Source organism: Staurois parvus, unplaced genomic scaffold, assembly GCF_062004578.1.
Source record: "Staurois parvus isolate SC_StPar_1 unplaced genomic scaffold, SC_StPar_1.0 ptg000071l, whole genome shotgun sequence".
NCBI classification, from domain to species: domain Eukaryota; kingdom Metazoa; phylum Chordata; class Amphibia; order Anura; family Ranidae; genus Staurois; species Staurois parvus.
Window position 1 is genome coordinate 288,721 of NW_028317867.1, and position 23,552 is coordinate 312,272.

The following is a 23,552-nucleotide window of genomic DNA, read 5'->3' on the forward strand; positions in this document are numbered from 1 at the left end:
TGCACTGATTTAGGCAATAAAAGGTATATTATAAAAATGTCTCTTTTTTATTTTATAGATAAATTCTTGTGACCATAATCTGAACATTTGCTGTGAGCTTATTGAGTTGAATTCAAAAATCCAGGGGCAGCTCTTTACAATTCTTAATGTAACAGCCCGGGAAGGTAAGATTCTTTTAGCTGTGGAATGCCATTGTATCTGCTTATTCAATAGAAAGATGTGAAGAGTCATTTAAAATATCATTGCTCTTTTCATACTTTTAGCACTTTTTATTGAGTTAGAGCATATTTTGCAATATACCGTATTTTTCGCTCCATAAGACACACCTGACCATAAGACGCACCTAGGTTTTAGAGGCGGAAAACAAGAAAAAAAATATTCTGAACCAATGGACTGCAGACATAGTACAGAAGATGACCAGAGACTGCGGACATAGTACAGGAGATGACCAGAGACTGCAGTCATAGTGCAGGAGATGACCAGAGACTACAGAGACAGTACAGGAGATGACCAGAGACTGCAGACATAGTGCAGGAGATGACCAGAGACTACAGACACAGTGCAGGAGATGACCAGAGACTGCAGACACAGTACAGGAGATGACCAGAGACTGCGGACACAGTACAGGAGATGACCAGAGACTGCGGACATACTACAGGAGATGACCAGAGACTGCGGACATATTACAGGGGATGACCAGAGATTGCGGACAGTATAGGGGATGAGCAAGAGACTGCGGACAGTATAAGGGATAACCAAGAGACTGCGGACAGTATAGGGGATGACCAAGAGACTGTGGACAGTATAGGGGATGACCAAGAGACTGCGGACAGTACAGGGGATGACCAAGAGACTTCAGACAGTGCAGGGGATGATCAAGAGACTGCAGACAGTGCAGGGGATTACCAGAGACTGCAGACATGGTGCAGGAAATGACCAGAGACTGTGGACAGTGCAGGGGATGACCGGAGACTGCAGACAGTACAAGGGATGACCAGAGACTGCAGACAGTACAGGAGATGACCAGAGACTGCAGACAGTACGGGAGATGACCAGAGACTGCAGACAGTACAGGGGATGACTAAGAGACTGCTGACCTTTGGGGAGGAAGGGGGAGCGGGTACCTGAATTTGACAGGTGCCCACTCCCACTTCAGCGGAGTTGTCCTCCCTTTAGTGACTTTGTGATTTGTGATTGGTCCGGCATCTTCTGGGACCTGTCATGTGTCCCAGAAGACGCCGTACCATTCACAAAGCGCAGCGCTTCTCGTGCATGCGCACTGGGCACCCGGCTGTCACAGCCGAGAGCCCACACTAAAGATGCCGGCGCAGGAAGACTGTACAGCGCTGGACTGAGGAACAGGTAAGGTTCTGCTGCAGAGAAGAGCTGAGTGGCCGGCCTGGTATTCTGACACAGCGGCGGTGGAAATACCTGACCGGCCTGTCCATATTCGCTCCATAAGACGCACTGACATTTTCCCTCCTTTTTTGGCGGGAAAAAGTGCGTCTTATGGAGCGAAAAATACGGTACTTACATTAATAAATGAATAAGTAGCTTTTGAGCATTAATTAATAAATTAGCATTGTATAGTAAAATACATTTAAAAAGAGCGTCAGACATAACAAGTGATAGAAGAAGGCTCAGGTGTATTAGCTACAGTATATGTGAAGGTATGTCATCTCTTCATTTCTAGGAGGTCAGTATGCTGGTGTGGAAACACTGAAGAGTCGCTTCTTGCCATGGCTGGGTACTTGCTTCTCAGGCCCTTCTCCAGGGCTTTGTGCTGACAGTAGCTTCTCTCTTCTTCAGGTAGAAATAATAGTGTATTAGGTTTTGTATAGACAAGTGTGGAAGGACAGTTACCATGTACCTGGGTTAACTATAGGGTGGCCTGTGGTTTCTTTGGTTGACTGTATTATATAGTTGGAACCTGCTTAGATGGCATTTGGCCCATCTCTGAGTTCTCATCCCTGTATAGGTTTCAAATTACAACATGGAGTTTACCTATATTCACTTCTGCAGGGTATCAAAGGGAATGTATTTGTCCACTTCCTATGGACAGGAAGTTAAGGAATCTCTCCAACATAGCCCTTGATGGCAGACATGAGTTCTAAACTTTCCCATCTTTATCCAAAACTAAACAAAGTTTGGGGTATAGATACTCTTTAATTATGTGTCCATTTGCTTGTCTTGCTATTGAACGCAGTTTAAAGTGGCAGTTGAATTATAGTGACAATTTGATCCACAATCACTGTGGATAATGGATACTTAAAGTGCTTTTGTACCCTGTTGAACAAAGTACAACTCTGTCCCATGTTGCTAAGTGCTTTCTAACTACCCTGGTTATGAGGTCCAGGCTGCCATCCGTCTGTTCCTGCTAGGCCAATATGACAACAGCATAGCAGCTTATCTCAGCACTTTCCCGAGACAAGCAATGGCAAGAGTAATGCAGAGTCTGACACGTCCCCTGTCCCTCTGCATTCCACTTGCCATTGCTTGTTTTAGTAATGTTCTCACAGCTGAGATAAGCTGCAGCTATAAATCAGTCATCGCATTCATAGCTGTTGTCGGATAGGTCATGGTAGGAGGAGAGGAGGGCAGGTCAGATCTCATTGCACTCAGCAACATGGGACAAAGTACTGCATGTACTTTATCTCATGGGGGACAGAACTGTAAAATAAAAAGTATAGTAATAGTTCTTCTTTAACTTTTCATCTCCCCAGCAGCACATACCTTCCCTTCATTCCCCTGTGAGAATGAAGATACAGGTGCATCTCAATAAATTAGAATATCATCAAAAAGTTAATTTATTTCAGTAATTAAATTTTAAAAAATAAAACTCATATATTATATAGATTCATTACACAGAGTGGTATAATTAAAGCATTTCTTTCTTTTAATTTTGATGATTATGGCTTATAGCTAGTGGAAACCCAAATTCAGTATCTCAGATCTCATAAAATTAGAATTTTACTTAAGACCAAATAAAAAAAAAAGGATTTTTAATACAGAAATGTTAGCTTACTGAAAAATATGTCCATGTACAGTATAGTATGCACTCAATACTTGGTTGGGGCTCTTTTTGCATGAATTACATGCATGGCATCAATATGGTGTGGCATGGAGGCAATCAGCCTGTGGCACTGCTGAGGTGTTATGGCAGCCCAGGTTGCTTTGATAGCAGCCTTCAGCTCATCTGCATTGTTGAGCCTGGTGTCTCTTATCTTCCTCTTGACAATACCCCACAGATTCTGTATGGGGTTTAGGTCAGGCAAGTTTGCTGGCCAATCAAGCAGAGTGATACTATGATCATTAAACCAGGTATTGGTACTTTTGGCAGTGTGGGCAGATGCCAAGTCCTGCTGGAAAATGAAATCAGCATCTCCATAAAGTTGGTCAGCAGAGGGAAGCAGGAAGTGCTCTAGAATTTCCTGGTAGATGGCTGCGCTGACTTTGGACTTGATAAAACACAGTGGACCAGCACCAGCAGATAACATGGCTTCCCAAATCATCACTGACTGTGGAAACGTCACACTGAACCTCATGCAACTTAGATTCTGTGCTTCTCTGTTCTTCATACTTCATACTAGGTTCCAGACTCTGGTACCTTGATTTCCACTTCTAATGCAAAATGTACTTTCATCTGAAGTACTGACAGCATCCATAGTCCACTCCTTGTGAATCTCCCCCAAATTCTTGAATGGAATTTGCTTCATAACTCTCTCAAGGCTGCAGTTATCCCTGTTGCTTGTGCACCTTTTTCTACCATACGTTTTCTTTCCACTCACCTTTATATTAATAAGCTTGGATAAAGCACTCTATGAACAGCCAGCTTCTTTAGCAATGACCTTTTGTGACTACCTTCCTTGTGGAGGGTGTTAATGACTGTCTTTTGGACAACTGTCAAGTCAGCAGTCTTCCCCATGATTGTGTAACCTACTAAACCAGACAGAGAGACAATTTTAAGGCTCAGGAAACCTTTACAGGTGTTTTGAGTTAATTAGCTAATTAGAGTGTAACACCGTGAGTCTACAATATTGAACTTTTTCACAATGTTCTAATTTTTTGAGATACTGAATTTTGCGTTTTCACTAGCTGCAAGCCATCATCATAAAAATAAGAAAAGACATGCTTGAAATAATCGCCCTGTGTGTTATGAAACAATATAATATATGAGTTTCACTTTTTGAATTGAATTGCTGAAATAAATTCACTTTTTAATGATATTCTAATTTATTGAGATGTACCTGTATGTAAATTCCATGCTGTGAATTGGAACCTATTCAGGCATGAGAACTCATGAGTTAGAGTAGAGCCAAACACCATCAAAGCAGTTCCTGGCTTTTCAATACAGACAGTCAGTTATCACAAAAAAAAAAGAATGTAGCATAAACATAAATCAATTACACCCATATACAGTATATCTGTGCTACAGTGCAGTGACACATTGAAAACATGTCTGCATGAATTTTGCCGCATCAGTGTGGATTTGGGATAACACAGAAATGAATAGTAAGACAGTTAATCATGCCGTAGGGTGTATGTTAATGCAGACACTAAAATTAAGTTTATATTGCATTTTTATGTAGTATACCATATGACCAGCAAAGATTATTATTTTTATATTATTTTCAGACAAGAGCATGTACAGGGAAGTGCTGCAAAACACATGTTGAGCATGTTGAGATACATTAGAAAGACATGTTAGCACAAAACTCATTAAACAAATATTATATAGTTCTCAAACTATTTAAAGGTGAATCTAGCCTAAATTTACTTTAAAAGTAGCCATGCATGACTAAATTGCTTTTGTTCAGCCTTTGCTATGGATGGAGGAATCTCCTCTGCTGGCTATTGTATTCAGACAGCTGAAACAGTGCTTTGCAGGGCCACCCACAGTTTATATTTTGTCTGCTTCTGTAGGAATTGGCTGAAATGTGAGCCGTGTAGGGCCAGCTTTAGTTGCATTTAAAAATAAGACACAACAAAAAGTATGAAATGTAGAAAAGAGTCTATTAAAAAGCAGTAAAGCCCAGCTGCAAATTCAACCCATGCATGTGCACAAATGACTGAATATGCTTACCTGTCAGGAATCACTAGAAAGAGACAAACGACTAAGGGAGCTGTCATCCTCTCAGGAAAAGGAGCTGCACAGGTTGGAGACCCAGCTGGCCACTACACGATCAGAACTGAACTCCGTGAGACAAGAGTGAGTGAAATATTGATGCATGCCTTGACTTGGCCTTCCAACCTCACCTTTACTCTCAAAGCCAGATATTGCAAATTATTTCTTTGATACAGTGATAATAATGGGAGATTTTAACTACTCGGAAATTGACTGGAGTAATGGTACTGCAGGAACAGTTAAATGGCAAAAGTTTTTAAACCTTCTACAGGACAAATTTATGGTACAGTTCATAGAGGCCCCAACTAGGAATAATGCTCTGCTGGACCTGGTAATCTCAAACCATGCAGAGCTTGCTACGAATGTCCATATTAAAGAACATCTGGGTAGCAGTGACCATAACATGATTTCATTTATTGTTAGCTTTAAACAGCAAGCACATACGGGAAAAATAAAACCGCTCAATTTTAAGAGAGCTAATTTTCCAAGGCTGAGAGCTGCTCTCCAACACTTAGACTGGGAGGGAATATTGGCATCGATGAACTCAACACAGAAATGGGAGTTCTTCAAAAAGACTGTTTGTGAACACACTGCAAAATATATTCCCATGGGCAACAAGTTGAAAAGGCTAAAAATCAAAAAAGCAAGCAAAATCCTCTCTTGTATTAAAAGAGGTGTAGACTCCAGAGAGAGAGATATCATATTATCCTGCTACAAATCATTAGTAAAACCTCATCTGGAATATGCAGTTCAGTTTTGAACTTTTGGAGAAACTGGGGAACTAGAGAAAGTACAGAGAAGGGCAACCAAACTAATAAGAGACATGGAGGAGCTCAGCTATGAAGAAAGATTAGAGGAACTGAAGTTATTCACCCTGAGGTCATCACAGAGGACAAGGGGGCACTCTTTATGTCTGGAGGAAAAAAAATGTAATCTCCAAACACGGAAAGGTTTCTTCACAGTGAGAGCTGTGAACATGTGGAATAGACTCCCTTAAGAGTTAGTTCTAGCCAGCTCAGTGGATTGCTTTAAAAAAGGCCTGGATTCTTTCTTGGATACACAGAATATGACTGGTTACTATTTATAGGTAAAGTTGAATGGACAGGCGGTCCATTTCCATCCAACCACCCCATAGAAAACAGTGTCTGTATCTGCTCTGCAGCAGTGGAGCGGACAAAGACCTGTGATCCGCCTGCTCAGTGGGGATCAGCAGAGAGATCCCCCTCTGAGTAGGCGGATATGCTGACGGGTCCGGTCTGTCTGAAAGGGGCCTTAAAAACATTCGACCAGAAGAGCTGAAGATCATTTCACCAATAGAGAAAATAGCTTAACACTATATGCAAGGAAAAACTGACCAGAAGTGGAAATAATATGAGAGAGACCTCTCTGCACTATAAACTAAAGGGTGTATTAAAAAAAAAAAGACAGAACTGTTCGTTCTGTGAAAGCGCATGCACATTTATTTTGTGTGAATGGGAGTAAAAATTAATGTTACTGGGCTGTCTTCTCTACAGTTAGAATGTTTTGTGTTTACAATAATAGCAGAAATCAGGAAAATACCTCTTTATGAATACTAGATGAAATCGGTTATAGTAAATTAGTATTTTAGTGTGATGAATAAATTACTGCACATAGGTAACTGCTATAAATAATTGATACAGTGTTGCAGAGAATAAACTCAGTTGTTTGACATGTTTACCAGAAAACCCTTCATAGATTACCTAAGGTAAACAAATAAATTTGTCTGCAACATTGTATCAATTCTGTATAGCAGTCTATTCTCTGCAGTAGCTGATTCATTACACTGCCAGTGGTGAGCACCAAAATCTCCATACATTTAGCAGAAGGTCTTCCTCATATTATTTCCTCTTCTGGTCTAATGTTCTTAACCTATAATGTTGGATTATTTTCTCTGTTGGTTGAATGTTCTTCACTTCTTCTGGATTAATGTTTTTAAGGCTATTTTCTCTTAGGAATGATTGTTAGTGAATGTTACATTTGCTATGCAAAAGACAACAGAGACTGGGATTTTACACATATTACAGATACAGTATTACAGGCATTATTTATGACTTTGGAACAAATGCTTAAATACTTTTATAAACAGACCCCTAAATGTTAGAGTACATTTTTCTACTTATCCTTTTATTTATTCTTACATCTACATCTAATTATGCAAACGGTTCTGGACATTAATACTGAAATCTTCTAGATAGGCAACTCCTATACAACTCAGCCTGGCACTGGTGTGGATCCAGGTGACTTTTCCTTCAGGTTTTGTAAACTGTTACTGTTACATACAACAGAATCTGTAAACTGTACCTGTGCCTATACCCTCTTGCCTCTAGATCTATTACAGCAGATGTGTTCACCATATAACCTGTTACCAGCACTATTGTTCCTTCTCTTATCTATAACATTCCATTAGACAGTAGACAGTGACAACATAACATATAACCACCAATCAATACAGTTCGATTAAGGGGAGCAAAGTAGGTACCCTTTGTCCTGAAAATGCCTTACTGATCAAGGATTCTGATATCTCAAAATGTAAGCAAAGGGCTTACCCCAGTTGGCTTAATGTCGCATGAGCTGTAGATCAGAAAATTATTCTATGGGTTCCCAAGACTTGAGCATTTTTTCAAAGGTTTCTGAGGAGTTTCAAGGTTGAAAAAGGTTGACTTAAAGTGTAGCGCCACCCAAAAGGGTTAGTTCTGCTTTAATGACTCCCCCCACGCTCTCCGTAGACACCTATGGGGAACAAGGGGGGAAACAGGTACCCGATTTTGACAGGTATCTGCTCCCACTACCTAGGAGATTGGAAGCGGAAGTTGTCCCCTCCTGACCACTGGATCGAAGGACGGGTGAGTACAGTTTTTCTATCTGCTAACTTTTATTTTTTTTCACTGGAGACTGGAAGTCCACTTTACAATAGAACTAAATATAAAACCTTTTTTTTTAATTTGGGTAAGGTAAAGGAGGGTTATAAATGTTGCTGTTTTTTAAATTCTTTATTTAGAAGGTTCACATCCAAAAATGACAGCTTGACCATAAATAATATGTAAAAACATCTGAAACAACATAACCTGTTTTTTTTGCCGTATGTGTCCCATTACTAAGATTCCACTTCCCATCTCATAGCCAAAATGGGAAGTGAGAGGTAATCCCTGCAAAGTGAGGGAATCCCTGGTTGTCACCAGAACTAGTGTCTCAATTGGAAGATTTCTCCTCTATTACTGTTCTGATTACAACTCAAAATTTAGGATTTTCTTTCACTTTCACTTTCTGTGATAACAATAAACAGGACAAATAAAGAGGGTGAATCTCCCTAATGAGGCCATAGACAGCTATATAATCTGAGAGGTGTTCTAATTTCTCACCACTCTACCCAGAAACAATTGAGTACTATCCGTGATACTTTTTTTATTTGCACTAACATACAATTTTGAGGACAAGCTTTTGGGGAGTGTCCCCTTCTTCAAGGTCCAAGCAGTCCCCTTGAAGAAGAGGACACTCCCCGAAAGCTTGTCCTCAAAATTGTATGTTAGTGCAAATAAAAAAAGTATCACGGACAGTACTCAATTGTTTCTGTCGCAAATGCACTAATACGGCTACAATCACCTCAACCACTCTACCCAAAATTCAAAGAAAACCTTTCCCTTTAGTTATACCTTAACCACATTATATATTGACAACATAGCAACATTTGCCTTTGGGTTAGTATATGTAACTATGAAACCATTGTTTTCTGGGATCGATTTATTGTGAAATTATGAGCTAGGCCAGAGCAATAAACAAACGCTTCTGATTTTTCTTATTTTATTTTCAGCCTGCTTGAAACCCAAATGGAACTTGAGGAGACAAAAACAAAGTCGGCAACTACTCTCTTAGCCACAGAGGAGGAGATACTGCAGCTGAAAGCAGAGTATGAACAACTGTAATGAAATAGTCATCTGAATACATACAGATATTTCACATAACTGCATTAACTCTTGATTGTTTAATACTTACAGTTTGAGGACAGCCCAAGACAAACTGGATCTGAGGAAAATAGATTCAATTGAGGACTATGAACGCCAAATCCGCCTGCTAAAGGACGAAATCTCCATTTTATCAGCAGAAAAAAGTGTGCTCCATGGAAGGTACTGTTTCAAAAGTAATCTGTGAAGTGAGATTATCATTTTACATGTTGTGTTTTTCCTGTTGGTTAAACATTTTCTGCTTATTCATGGAGATGGCAGGATTAATATTTCTTTCTGACACAAGAATTAATGATCCTGTAGGTTGTACATTAATGCTTTTGTGATCGAAGGAATCAAGGGCAACATCATAAGGTTCCATGCACACTAGTGTTTTTTAAATTCATAAAAGCTGTTATTAGCAATTTTTTCTGCTCCTAGAAGCTAAATTGTGTTATCCTATGTGTCCATACACACTACTTTAGGTTATTAGCATTTTTGAGCTTCAGCATCTAGGAGCAGAAAAAAATTGTTTTCGTAGAGTTTTTTGGAGTGTTTTTCCAGCAGAAAAAAAGTGCTAAATGCTTCTAAACACTACTAAAATGCTCCTAACAGCTTTTTTCTAGCTTGTTTTTTTTTACATGTACTGTAAAAACACTACTAAAATGCTGACGCTCCTAGACACTTCTAAACCCTACTAAAAAGCGGCTAAAATGCTATTGAAATACACTATTACCAGCATTTTCTGAACTTAAAAAAACGCTAGTGTGCATGGAGCCAAAAAAAAATACATTTTAGACAAAGGTAATTGTAGCAACAGTTTGGGATAAAATGAAATACAATAACAACCTGCGCTGAGAGCTAAAAGTTATATAAATAGTACAAAAGCTGCTAGAAAGATCGTTGGCAACAAACAATAAAAAATATGAGTAATAAATGCAGTGCTAATTCACAGAAAAATATCAATAGTTTTACAATATACAGTGCTCAGCATACATGAGTACACCCCTTTTGAAAGGTAAGATTTTTATCACAAATCAGGACGTCAGGATGATGTCTTTTTATGATGAAGCACGTTGGGTGGAGCTAAGGCGCATGACGTCATCGCATTACGGATCACGGCCATCTTGCTGGTTGGAAACTTTTTGTGTTCCCAAAGCTGAACTTCATTTTACTGATTGTAAATGCTATACTTTCATTAAAAGTTTTGAATTCAAAGTACTAAGCAATGGTGCAGTCTTATCTTTCTGTCCACATGTGTAACTGAGAGTATCCGATTACCTATTTTTTGGCCCTTTACTATGTATCTATATTGAGGAGTATACTGCAGTGGAAAGTGACCGGGGAAGTGATACTTTTGAGATTTCCAGCCATCCCTACGTACCATACGTGCTTTTGACCGCTTGATATGGTGGCCAGGTTGCTCTGGTAAGAGGCTGTGTGTGTGGAAGGTGGAAGAATTTTCCTATTAAAGCACTTTTATATACTTTGGCACCTGGTCTTTGTATATTCCAGCTGCATTATCTGGACTGTTTGCATGAAAAACTAATGCTATTCCACTAATTTTTGGTATGAAAAATATTATTATTTAATTTATGAACATATATTTTAAGATTACTGAGTTTTTTTCTGTGAATTAGCGCAACAGTGTGGGATAGATAGACCTAATTTCTGTGCCAGCAAGACTGTGTCCTTGTGCACAAAGCTGAGGTTTGATAAATGTCAAGAAAAAAATGTCCATGGTGCTTGCTGCTCGGAGGTTTATTGCAATAATGCATGAAATAACAGATGTCTTGACGCATTGCATACTAGACATGCTTAATCATAAGGTCCTCATGAGTCAGTACATTTAGTTATGATGATCAGATGTTGGAAAATTGATTTTCTAGCAGGATGGAATTATGAATGAGTGTCGGGAAAATTGTTTTATCTACCAGTAGAATCCTTTTGCATCCCTGAATGTTACAGTTTTACCATAATCTAAAAATGTATTAGATTGTATCATCAGTGGATTAGAGAAAAAATAGTTCTACCTCTGGCCAGGCACAGTTACCAGCTTTGTGCTGTTATTACATTCTTTGCAAAATTTAGTCACATTAATTCATCCTCAACTTCACATCTTTTTCATCTCATCTTATGTCTCCTGTCAGAGCATTTATTAGGCTACTTGAAAAAGCACAAAAATATAATTTATTAAATGGCTGGATAGGACTTGAATGTTTCCATATGAGAGGCTCCCATCTATATTTTTTTAACCAAAGTCTTCTGGCTATTAGTTTTGCCTGTTCTATGGTGGGACAGAATGTCAATGCCCATCTATTCATCCAATTCTATTAGGCCTCATTTACACTTGCTTCAAAATGTGGCATTTGACCCAGATTTTTGAAGCAATCTGAATGCCAAACAAAGCAGCTATCACTAAATAAAATGGTTACCTTACAGTCCTGTACACACTGTTGAGTTTGCCCTGCTTTACTTTGCTCCAGAAATTATACCGCATTTCGCCTTATTGGTGCTTCACCGCATCTAGAAAGCTTCCATAGATGTCTCTCACAGCACTCCCAAATTGTGCCTGCAGTGGTAGATGCTTCAGAGGTAATGCTTCAGAGTTAGCTTTGCTTGTTATTTCAGATATTGGAAAAAAAATAAAACCAACATACACAGGGCATTGGCCGAACTTCATTAAAGCTTCAACAAAGCATTAAAAACACATCAAAAATGCATGTTAAAGCAGAGTTCCGGCACAAAAAAAAATTAAGTCAAGAGCTATAAATACTATAGCTGCTAACTTTTAATATAAGAATATTTACATGTCCAGATGTCTGGCAATGTCTGCACTCGAGACGATTTCCTTAATTGGCTTCGGGTGCTAGCGCCATCATCTTAACCACTATGCATATGCAAGCTGTGTGGGGAAGTGAGAAGGGGCCGGAGATTGCTGCTGTCAAAACCAGTGCGGCAGTGGAGGGAGGGAGGATGGCAACAAGTGGAACTTGCCTGTTGGGTGGCGTTCTGCAAAAAAGTGATGGGCATGGCTGCAGGAAAGAAAATTGCATCATCTATGGAACGGGTGTCAAACTACAAGTCCCATGAGGCATTGCAAGATTGACAGTTACAAGCACGACTCCCAAAGGCAGAGGCATGATGGAACTTGTAATTTCGCAACAGCTGGAGGGCAGCCAGTTTGACACCCCTGATCTATAACCTGCCTTACGGAAAGGCACTGGATTCTCTTCTTAACACATTTTTGCTTACCTTTCCTTTTTTGCACATTTTATGTATGTACATTCTTATAATATGTAAATTGGTCTGAATAGATTTCATACAGTGATCATTTCAACATACACAACATTTTTGTTTCCGTTATTCATGGTTTAGGCTTTCTAGGAGTCGCTCTCCAAGCCCAATACGTCACTCTAGCAGATCATCCAGCCCATTTACCAGGAGCGAGTCTCCGACAGCAGCCCAGCTTACCAACTCTTCTCGTCACAGCCGACTAATATCCAGATTCAATGACATCTATGCCAATGATCGTCTAGATGCACAGACTCTGTTGAGACGTTACATAGATGACCTCGAGATGGTGCAGAGAATAATTTTTATTGCCACTGTGGTATGAAATAATTTCTTTTTGACTAATTTCTCAATACTATTTTATTAATCCGCTACATGTTCTCTATAAACCAGTGCTGCATTTTGCTGTGTACATCCATCGGCCACTTTATTAGGTACACCTGTTCAATTGCTTGGTAACACAAATTGCTAATCAGGCAATCACATGGCAACAACTAAGTGCATTTAGGCATTTAGATGTGGTGAAGACGACTTGCTGAAGTTCAAACTGAGCATCAGAATGAGGAAGAAAAGGGATTTAAGTGACTTTGAACGTGGCATGGGAGTTGGTGCCAAACTGAGTCTGAGTATTTCAAAAACTGCTGATCTACTGGGATTTTCACGCGCAGCCATCTCTAGGGTTTAAAAAGGGTCCAAAAAAAGAGAAAATATCCAGTTGTTTGGACAAAATGCCTTGTTGATGTCAGAGGTCAGTGGAGAATGGACAGACTGGAATTAGGGCAGTTCTGAAGGCAAAAGGGGGTCCAACCTGGTACTAGCAAGGTGTACCTAATAAAGTGACCCGTGAGTGTATGTCTATTTGGAGGCCAAAATTATGAGTTTTAAAGAAGAGCCTGATCAATGTGCACCACTGTGAGTTAGATTTTCCTGATATTTTTAGCCTTCAACAAGACATTTTAAGTGGGTTCTTTTTGTTATCATAACATGGCAGTTTAGAGCATGTTTAATAGCTCCTAGTAGTTTCTTGCCCTAGAGTCTAGCATAAAGGATAGCCAATGGTGCCTTCTTGTGTACAGAAATCAAACAGTAGTCATAACTATTTATTAAAATTGCCATTGTGAATGATGTGATATGATTAAAAAAAAGATGATATGCACTTTATCTCTTTATCACTTTATGTTTTGTGCAGGAATCATTCCATGCAGCTAAGATGTCATATAGACAATTTAAACTCCGTGTAAGGAAGTCCCTGTCTCCATCTCACATGGGACCCGGATCCTTGGAAGATGCTGTGACTGACTATATTGTCCGCAACCTGGATCTTTATGATGTCCAGGCCAGTGTTAATGTAAGATTTAACCCTGTATTTCTAAAAAAGTAATAATGTACAGAGCAAGGTTTCTTATCCTGGGTCCCATGGAACCCTAGGGTTCCTCCAGAGGTTGCTAAGGGTTCCTTGCGCATTAAGCAATTTTTGCCTCTCGGATAAGTCCCCGATGACACCATTGATCTTTATAGCTATTTGTAAGGGGGTAATTCTTCCCAATGACCACAAATGTAAGTAGCATAATTTCCACTGATCACCAATGTAAGGCGCATTCTTCCCACTGACCGTCACACTAATGTATCATGAGTTGTAGATATAGTAACTTTTAGAAGGGATTCCCCAAGACCAAAAAGTTTTTTCAAGGGTTCCTCTGTATTGAATAGGTTGAGAAAGGCTGGTACAGAGCATCATTTCTAATTACAAGGTGTTGGTGTGCAGCTTATCCCTGAGAACATTAGTGCCTCTTTACACCAGGATATTGCAATATTACCAGTACTTTGTGATAACACACAGGTGCATAAATAAACAGTATTAGCACATTAACGTGCATTACATTAGGGCAACCTAATCCTTTTAAATAGACTGCCAATGCACCATAGGACATGTAAAACTGGACATGCAGCGTTTTTTTTCCAAAAATATTTTTATTGAAAAAGTTAAGGTAGATCAGTATGAATACAAATATGGGTTACAGTCTGAACACAGACACATCATGTAGCATCCCGTTTCGCAGACGGGCTATGGGTTTGAATTGTATTATAAATTATAGTGAGATATAACTTTATATCTAAAAGAGTATAGCAAGCCAGCAGATACAAAGGGTGCAATAGGTAAATCATTATAGGTATATTAAGTACCGCCTATCTACTTGTAATCTCTTATGTTGGAAGGATGTGAAGTGCTGGGAAAGGATAGCACATGTTGATATGTGTGTTATAATTTGTGTGCCCATTTCGGGAGAGTGTGATCTACATGAGTCATACAGCGTTTTTTAAGGCAGTGCACGGCAATGCATGGAGACTTCACATTTATATAGGCCCTCTATTCTGCAATGTAGCACTTAGTGATGACTGTGCCTTATTGTTCTATTTTCCCACAGCATTTCTCCTATAGGCTTTCTATAAAGCTAACTGAGCTTATCTCAACAGTTGTTAGCCGAGGTTGCTAATCGCTTTCTCAGATGTAAAGATGAATGCTAAAAAGATAATTTACAATTCTGTATAATTAGTAAAAAATGTATATACAGAGCAGAAAGAATGAAAAAAGGGGAATATTGTAAGTTGTATACTGCTGCTCATCTACAAAAGGTAAAAGTGCATATGCATTGTCCTTAATGAGCTGTGTTTAAAGTCCTGATCACAGCTGTCCTATATGACTTGGACACAGTTTGTTTTTCAGAATAGTATACTTGTTACTGTAAAAACATTGACCATGAATATGATCTTTAATACTGATATGTCAATGATAATGATTGTGTTTTTTAGGATGTGATCAGTACAATGAATATCAATCCTAAAATCTCCTTCCCACCAGAAGTGGACTTTATTTTAATCAGCAGCTTCATCCGAGAGGTGTGCCGTGTGGCATTTGCCATGCAGACTCTTGAAGCCCCATTGGACATTGCTTTTGCAGTTGATGGAGAACTCTTTAGTGAAACCAAGTAAGAGACACCCTGTTACATGCTGTCACCATATCTCGCTGTTCATTTTTCTAATAAATATGTGTTTCTACAGGAATGCAAAACCTAATCAAGGTCTCATCATTTCTCCACTAACTTCAAGTTCATTTTAGCAGGATATACTTCAAGGAGCTAATATGTTTTAAACTTGAAGTTATCCTGTAAATTAGTGTGTGTTGAGGACTAACTTCACTATTGACATTTTTTATTACCACAATATTCTGTAGTATAGAACGTAAAGAAAGCCCATAAGCCACACTCCAGCAACACCCCACAGTCATAGAGTAAAAGCAGCCTCAGCCCAGCTGAGATGAGATGGGCTAAGGCTGCTTTTACTCTATGACTGTGTGGTCTTGCTGGTATGTCGTATCCAGGGATTTCTTTCCTTCCTATACTGTATTCATTAAGCTGGGACATGCTTTTCCCAGGGCAGCACCCACAGTTACCAGATTTGGACAGAGGAACCTGGAGTAGTACCCTTAGCTCAGGGGTGTCCAAACTTTTTTCAAAGAGGGCCAGATTGGATGAAGTGAACATGGTGGAGGGCCGAACATTTTTCCGAACATTCTTTGAACCATTACAATTAAATGCAAATAAATTATTTTATGCCAAGTTAATTAGTTAATTGCAAACGACATACTTTTCATTTCATAACATTAAGATCAACTGACAGCTGAGTTTTCACAATGTATTGAAAATAAATTTAAAAAAAACTTACCTGCACTAATGTGAAGGGTGAAAAAGGTAGCTGGAGCTGAAGTCTCTGCTCGGCAGCCGGGAGGGGAAGAGAAACACACTTCACGCTGGAAGCCCGGCCCTGACGTCACCGCCCTCTGTTGCTCCCAGCGTGGCGCAGTCACGCATGCGCACTGCTCTCAAGCAGAAGACTGTCTACCACAGAAGGGAGGGCCGTGCGACAGCCACATTTACACAGACCAGGGAGAACGCGCCGCAGTCAGGCATGCGCACTGCCCTCTGCTCTCAAGCAGAAGACTGTCTGCCATAGAAGGGAGGGCCATGGGAGGGCCACATTACACAGAGCAGGGAGGGCTGTTGGAGGGCCGTATTAAACCGACCCCCGGGCCGTAAATGGCCCGCGGGCCAGACTTTGGACATGCCTGCCTTAGCTCATTTGGTGTGGGTTCACAATATTATGTAGGTTTTGGTCATGAAGGATAATATAACAACAGCCTATGCAGCTAGAAAGGCCCAAAGCAAGAGTGGGATCTGTTGTATCTCTCCACTACTTTGGGTACTTTCAGTTTGCACAAATATATGGTATAACACACCACTGGAAACTAAGGGTCTGTGGTACAGTATTATTGAGTACATAGAACCCCTAAGAATATTTGTGGGCTTTAAAATTCATACAGTTCAAACAGGAGCAGGGCAGGCACAGCCAAGATATGCTTTCCAAAAATATATGTATGTATCATTCCCTCCTAAAGAAGTGATTGTGTTTGTTTCATTGTTGATCTGTGTGGTGGAACTATTATTGCACCCTTTTTTGCTGTGCTAATAAAGAGGACTATTAAGGTAGATCCTCCATCTATTAAAGGCTAGAGGCCAGGAGGATTTTGCTACGAGTCCACATCTATCCAAACACACATTTCCATTGCTGTAGCATTAAAACCCATTAAAGTCTTGAAGACTTTTGAGTGCAGAGCTACAATGAGTACAAATGAACATAAAGTAATAGATGCATGCTGATTTTAACAAAATTCTTCTGAAGTTCTTGAAAAACTATGCTCATCAAAAGGCAAATCTTTCAAGTTACTGAACAATTGCTCTTATAACGTTAGGCATTTGTGATGGTATTGTGCCATATTCTCCAGGAGTCATGTTTGAGTTTCAAATTGAAGATGATTATTTTTTTTTGCATAGATATCGTCGTACCTATGATTCTGAGTTCACTGCACCTCTAGTGTTTTACCATGTATGGCCAACCCTGATGGAAAATGATGTTCCTATAGTCAAGGGAGAGGCAGTGACCAAAAGAGGAGCCCTGGTATGCAAACTACGATGGTTTATTGGATTGATAATTGTATTTCTTTATGTTAACATCAGGGGTGGACTGACAACTCATGGGGCCCCCGGGCAATAGGGGATCATGGGGCCCCTGCTGTGTCCTTGCCCAAACTCAAAAAAGCCTATGAAAAAGGTACCAGGGGCATCTCATGGGGCCCCCTACTGACCCCGGGCCCTTGGGCAGGGCCCGAGTTTCCAAATGGTCAGTCCGCCCCTGGTTAACATCACTGGTGTATAGTCTTTATATAGTCATTATATTAAAAAATCAAAACAATGCATTACCTGCAGAAGAAAGAGTAAACATTTATGGCTCCCACCACCTGCCTCATTTGCTGCTACAATTGGGCAGGAAGTGATGCCATAGGCCCCTGGTGCCCAACCTTAAGACCTGAGGGCCGCATGTGGCCCTGTGGCATACGATGTGTGGCCCTGGGTCCTCAGCAGTCTCTAGTGGGAACATTGATTATTGTAATAACATTGATACTACTAGCCTCATGTACAGGGGCGGACTGAGAACTCATGGGGCCCCCGGGCAATAGGGGATCATGGGGCCCCTGTGTCCTTGCCCAAACTCAAAAAAGCCTATGAAAAAGGTACCAGGGGCATCTCATGGGGCCCCCTACTGACCTCGGGCCCTCGATCAGTGCCCGAGTTTCCAAATGGTCAGTCCGCCCCTACTCATGTAACATGTTCCCAGTTTTGTATTGTCTTCTGCAGCATATCCCCAGCCAAAAATATAGCATTTCCACACTCTGACTCTCATTTCCTCTATTGGGTCTGCAGTGTCTGCCCATTTTCCCAAGCATTACATTCATATATTGATAATATATATATACAGTTTATACATTACATATCTTGAACAATATGTGTGGCCTTTTGGTGTTGTCAGGGGCCACATTTGATGGCCCCTTTAGCTCATGAATTGACAACCACTGCCCTAGCCATACACTAACTTTTAATAAACCTGCCCCCCTAAACTAGAAAGCCCAGTGGAAGGAAGATTGTTATCAGCTTTAAACAGTATGTAGATTTTATGTTGACTGGGCTACAGAGAGCCTTGTAACATTGTTCATGTGTACATATTCCTTGAATTCAGGACAATAGTACCCATCTGACCAGTGACTATAGAAGAAATGACTTGATGCACTTCTGCTTCTTCACACGCCTTGCCAACCCAGTTTCTCTCTGTGATATCTCTTCATCTCAATGTTAGATTGATAGCACTATACAAAGAAATAAAGCCCAAATGGCTCACAATGTTTCCCCTTCCTCTCCCAGTCTTATCCTCACATAATTGTAGGAATCAAATATAAGAAATGAATGTATTTATATTATATTTAAATATCAAAGATTTTGTTTAATACATAACTGGTGTAAAGAGTGTTTTGTAATATCTGCCTGCTGTTCAAGTAACTATCTCACATTCAAAGCCACTACACAGATACATTGGGGTTTATTTACTAAAGCTGGAGAGTGCAAAATCAGGTGCATTTCTGCATAGAAACCAATCAGCTTCCAGGTTTTATTGTCAAAGCTCAACTGAACAAATTGAAGTTAGAAGCTGATTGGCTACCATGCACAGCTGCACCAGATTCTGAGGGCATCAGTTTTCGTAAATCGTCCCCATTTTGTCATAGGTCAGATGTTTGTGTCATCATATTTGAATGTAATTGCCTTTCAGTGGAGCCCACGTAAGAGCAGAAGCAGAAGCTCCAGTCCCCTGCGCTCCCGGTCAGTCAGTCCAGGTCGAAACTTGGTAAATTCCTCAATTTAGAACAGAAATAATTGTGGCTGATAGAATTATCTAATTTAACTACTTTCAAAAATGTTAACAATGTCTATTATTATTCATCTTCAGGCATCCAGGAGCCGTAGCCCCTCCCCCCGAAGAAGTGGGACCCCAAGTAAGTCGACCAGCAATTAGTGTCATTGGCCAGGTCAGGTCCAGAAATACTGCACCAGATGCAGGAAACCTCCAGCGTAAACTCTGTTCTGCTGAGAGCTTGTTTGACAATTGAGGGGTCAAAAAATATAACAGATTTTCCAGTTTACAACATTTTGGTTTTCTAATTTTTACCTCTTTTTAATGTTTTAAACTATTCAACTAACTTTTTTATGCTATACTGTCTGTTAGGTGTATTCACCTAATGAATTGCTTGGTTGTGGTTAGGGGTGGGACGTACCCTTAACACTTTTTTATTTTTTGTTATCCTAACATATTTTGTTATATGATAGTCTAAAATTTAGCCTGTGTTGATTTTATGAATATATTACCAATGTTTCTGTTAAAGTGGAACTACGGCTCAAATATGTACCTTAGTTCCAACATCCTTGAGGTCCCTCATCAGTATTTTATTTCCATGTTCTTTCAGATGCTGGCTTTCGGCTGTTCTGATTGACCGGCATGGGATGACATCACTCCCATGCACTGCAGCCATTCCGGTACATTGGCAGTGTGATGGAATGTAGATTGAATTGTGCATGCACAGCTCAGTGTACATTCCGCAGAGGATTACAAATAGGCAGGTAAGTGCACTTTATTACAGAAGAGATTTTTCATGACTCTTCTGCAATAATAAGCCTGCCTGTTCGCAATTTTGTAATTTTTACATTTAGTTCCTCTTTAATTTCTTACAGGTAATCTGTCATGGACTGCTGTTACTGATTGCCTTCTTAAAATACTAGCTGCCTGCTTCTCATTCAAATTCATTGATGCTGACCCCCAAAAAGTATGCGAATCAGGACAGACTCTGACATCACTGGCTGTGTTCTTGTTTTGGATCATGATTCACAAAGCATTGAAGCCAGAGACAGCCAGGCAACTATTTTTTTTTTCAAGGAGGTCAGCAATGGAAGTTCAAAATTTTCCCTGTAATAATGTAGGTTCCCTTTAAATCTGTGAGTGGAAAAAACTACAGCAGGTATAAATTGTAGTCAACATTAGTTGAATTGTCTGCACTTCATACCTGAAGCAATTTCTACCCTTGCCCTGGGGACAAAGTCTCTTTAATTTAGATTTCATGCTGAAGTATTATTCATGCAGGCATAATATATATATATATATATATATATATATATATATATATATATATATATATATATATATATACAGCCAGGTCCATAAATATTGGGACATCGACACAATTCTAACATTTTTGGCTCTATACACCACCACAATGGATTTGAAATAAAACGAACAAGATGTGCTTTAACTGCAGACTGTCAGCTTTAATTTGAGGGTATTTACATCCAAATCAGGTGAACGGTGTAGGAATTACAACAGTTTGCATATGTGCCTCCCACTTGTTAAGGGACCAAAAGTAATGGGACAATTAGCTTCTCAGCTGTTCCATGGCCAGGTGTGTGTTTTTCCCTCATAATCCCAATTACAATGAGCAGATAAAAGGTCCAGAGTTAATTTCAAGTGTGCTATTTGCATTTGGAATCTGTTGCTGTCAACTCTCAAGATGAGATCCAAAGAGCTGTCACTATCAGTGAAGCAAGCCATCATTAGGCTGAAAATACAAAACAAACCCATCAGAGAGATAGCAAAAACATTAGGCGTGGCCAAAACAACTGTTTGGAACATTCTTAAAAAGAAGGAACGCACCGGTGAGCTCAGCAACACCAAAAGACCCGGAAGACCACGGAAAACAACTGTGGTGGATGACTGAAGAATTCTTTCCCTGGTGAAGAAAACACCCTTCACAACAGTTGGCCAGATCACGAACACTCTCCAGGAGGTAGGTGTATGTGTGTCAAAGTCAACAATCAAGAGAAGACTTCAGCAGAGTGAATACAGAGGGTTCACCACAAGATGTAAACCATTGGTGAGCCTCAAAAACAGGAAGGCCAGATTAGAGTTTGCCAAACGACATCTAAAAAAGCCTTCACAGTTGTGGAACAACATCCTATGGACAGATAAGACCAAGATCAACTTGTACCAGAGTGATGGGAAGAGAAGAGTATGGAGAAGGAAAGGAACTGCTCATGATCCTAAGCATACCACCTCATCAGTGAAGCATGGTGGTGGTAGTGTCATGGCGTGGGCATGTATGGCTGCCAATGGAACTGGTTCTCTTGTATTTATTGATGATGTGACTGCTGACAAAAGCAGCAGTGTTTCAGTCTGAAGTGTTTCGGGCAATATTATCTGCTCATATTCAGCCAAATGCTTCAGAACTCATTGGACGCCGCTTCACAGTGCAGATGGACAATGACCCAAAGCATACTGCAAAAGCAACCAAAGAGTTTTTTAAGGGAAAGAAGTGGAATGTTATGCAATGGCCAAGTCAATCACCTGACCTGAATCCGATTGAGCATGCATTTCACTTGCTGAAGACAAAACCGAAGGGAAAATGCCCCAAGAACAAGCAGGAACTGAAGACAGTTGCAGTAGAGGCCTGGCAGAGCATCACCAGGGATGAAACCCAGCATCTGGTGATGTCTATGCGTTCCAGACTTCAGGCTGTAATTGACTGCAAAGGATTTGTAACCAAGTATTAAAAAGTGAAAGTTTGATTTATGATTATTATTCTGTCCCATTACTTTTGGCCCCTTAACAAGTGGGAGGCACATATGCAAACTGTTGTAATTCCTACACCGTTCACCTGATTTGGATGTAAATACCCTCAAATTAAAGCTGACAGTCTGCAGTTAAAGCACATCTTGTTTGTTTCATTTCAAATCCATTGTGGTGGTGTATAGAGCCAAAAATGTTAGAATTGTGTCGATGTCCCAATATTTATGGACCTGACTGTATATATATATATATATATATATATATAAAAAGTCCAATAATATTTTCAGAATATTTAGCATTTTTAAAATTAGCTTCATGGGACCAATAATACAGTGAATTAAAGGAATGTAATGAACGCTATTACATGGCTACCACACTGTGTGACTTGCTGCATTATTACTGTCATACAATGCATCCAAGGCAGACATTGAGTTTGGTTTTTGCCTATTAATGCTATTGATCTTGTGATTCTCGAACCATGACGGTACACTAAACCTGACCGCTATATATTTTCCTCCATTAGGATTCTAACTGAAAGCTTATTCATCAGGAATCAGACAACACCAGTGGTGCTTCATGTTTTATCCAGAGACCTCAGACCTTCATTGTCATAATGTGAATGGATAATTATTGACATTTGTATGTAGTGTGTTTTACAGTTTGTGTATTTTTTTCACTATAAACTAATGCTCATTGTTTTGATTTTTTTTAATATGAAAATGAATAAAGTCAGTTCATATGTCCTAAGCTGTGTGCAGTAACTGCTGGGAGAAGTTGCACTAATTGTTCTCCTATACAAGGAGAATGCAAGGCTTCAATTTACCTGACTGTAAACTGACAATACAAATAAAAAATGTTTTCACTTTAAACTAATCCTCACTTTTTAAACATTTTTTTATATAAAAATGAATAAAGTCAGTTCATATGTCCTAAGCTATGTGCAGTAACTGCTGGGAGAGGTTGCACTTGTTCTCCTATACAAGGAGAATGCAAGGCTTCAATATTACCTGACATGTAGACTGACAATACAAAACATTGCTTTATTTTATATAGCTGTATAATGTAATATATATGTTTAATTTCATGTTAGGGTACCAAATGTTCATTTGCAATTGCATTGGAAATCTCTGGCACATGGATTTAAAGTACTGTATATGTAAACTCTAACTTAGTAAAACAACCCCTTCAGTTTAAAATAGAAATAAAAGGCAAAACATTTGTGTATAGATATACAAAATATTATAAATATCCCCCCCCTTTTTTTTTATTAATAAATGATCACATACCATCTGTTCTCAGCTGCATAAGGAGCTCAGAGAGCTGGAGGAGGAGAGACAGCAGCACACTGATCTTCCCAGTGAGTGACTGAGCAAAGGGGGCATGTCAACACAAGTCTGTTCATTGGAGGAGAGTAGGCTGAATTTCCATCACAACCAGAAAACTGACCACACTGTGCTCTCATGCCCATAAATAGAAAAGCAAAGGGACTGGCAGGATCATCAGGGATTTCACACAAGGGAAGCAATACAAAGAGAACAGGATACGTTTTCATACAAATACATGGTACAGTAGGTACCAGGGGTGGACTGACCATTTGGAAACTCGGGCACTGCCCGAGG

At 39.7% G+C, this 23,552-nt stretch overlaps 1 protein-coding gene across 4 annotated transcripts in view; it reads left to right on the plus strand.

Annotated features, from left to right (window-relative positions):
• SPATA18 (spermatogenesis associated 18) overlaps positions 1-22,806 on the plus strand; it is a 37,864-nt gene extending 15,058 nt beyond the window's left edge. Inside the window, exons 2-13 of one of the 4 annotated variants that reach the window (XM_089669239.1) lie at positions 59-164; positions 1,694-1,809; positions 5,139-5,209; positions 8,955-9,050; positions 9,139-9,267; positions 12,463-12,697; positions 13,568-13,726; positions 15,190-15,365; positions 17,268-17,391; positions 19,093-19,167; positions 19,270-19,315; positions 22,457-22,806. In XM_089669239.1, coding sequence (XP_089525365.1) covers positions 59-164; positions 1,694-1,809; positions 5,139-5,209; positions 8,955-9,050; positions 9,139-9,267; positions 12,463-12,697; positions 13,568-13,726; positions 15,190-15,365; positions 17,268-17,391; positions 19,093-19,167; positions 19,270-19,315; positions 22,457-22,464 — 1,341 coding nt within the window. In that variant the 3' untranslated portion in view covers positions 22,465-22,806. Of the gene's footprint in view, positions 1-58; positions 165-1,693; positions 1,810-5,090; positions 5,210-8,954; positions 9,051-9,138; positions 9,268-12,462; positions 12,698-13,567; positions 13,727-15,189; positions 15,366-17,267; positions 17,392-19,092; positions 19,168-19,269; positions 19,336-22,456 lie in introns of those variants that run through there. The other 3 variants (XM_089669238.1, XM_089669240.1, XM_089669237.1) reach the window with 3 other exon arrangements.
• Positions 22,807-23,552: the final 746 nt, after the last annotated feature.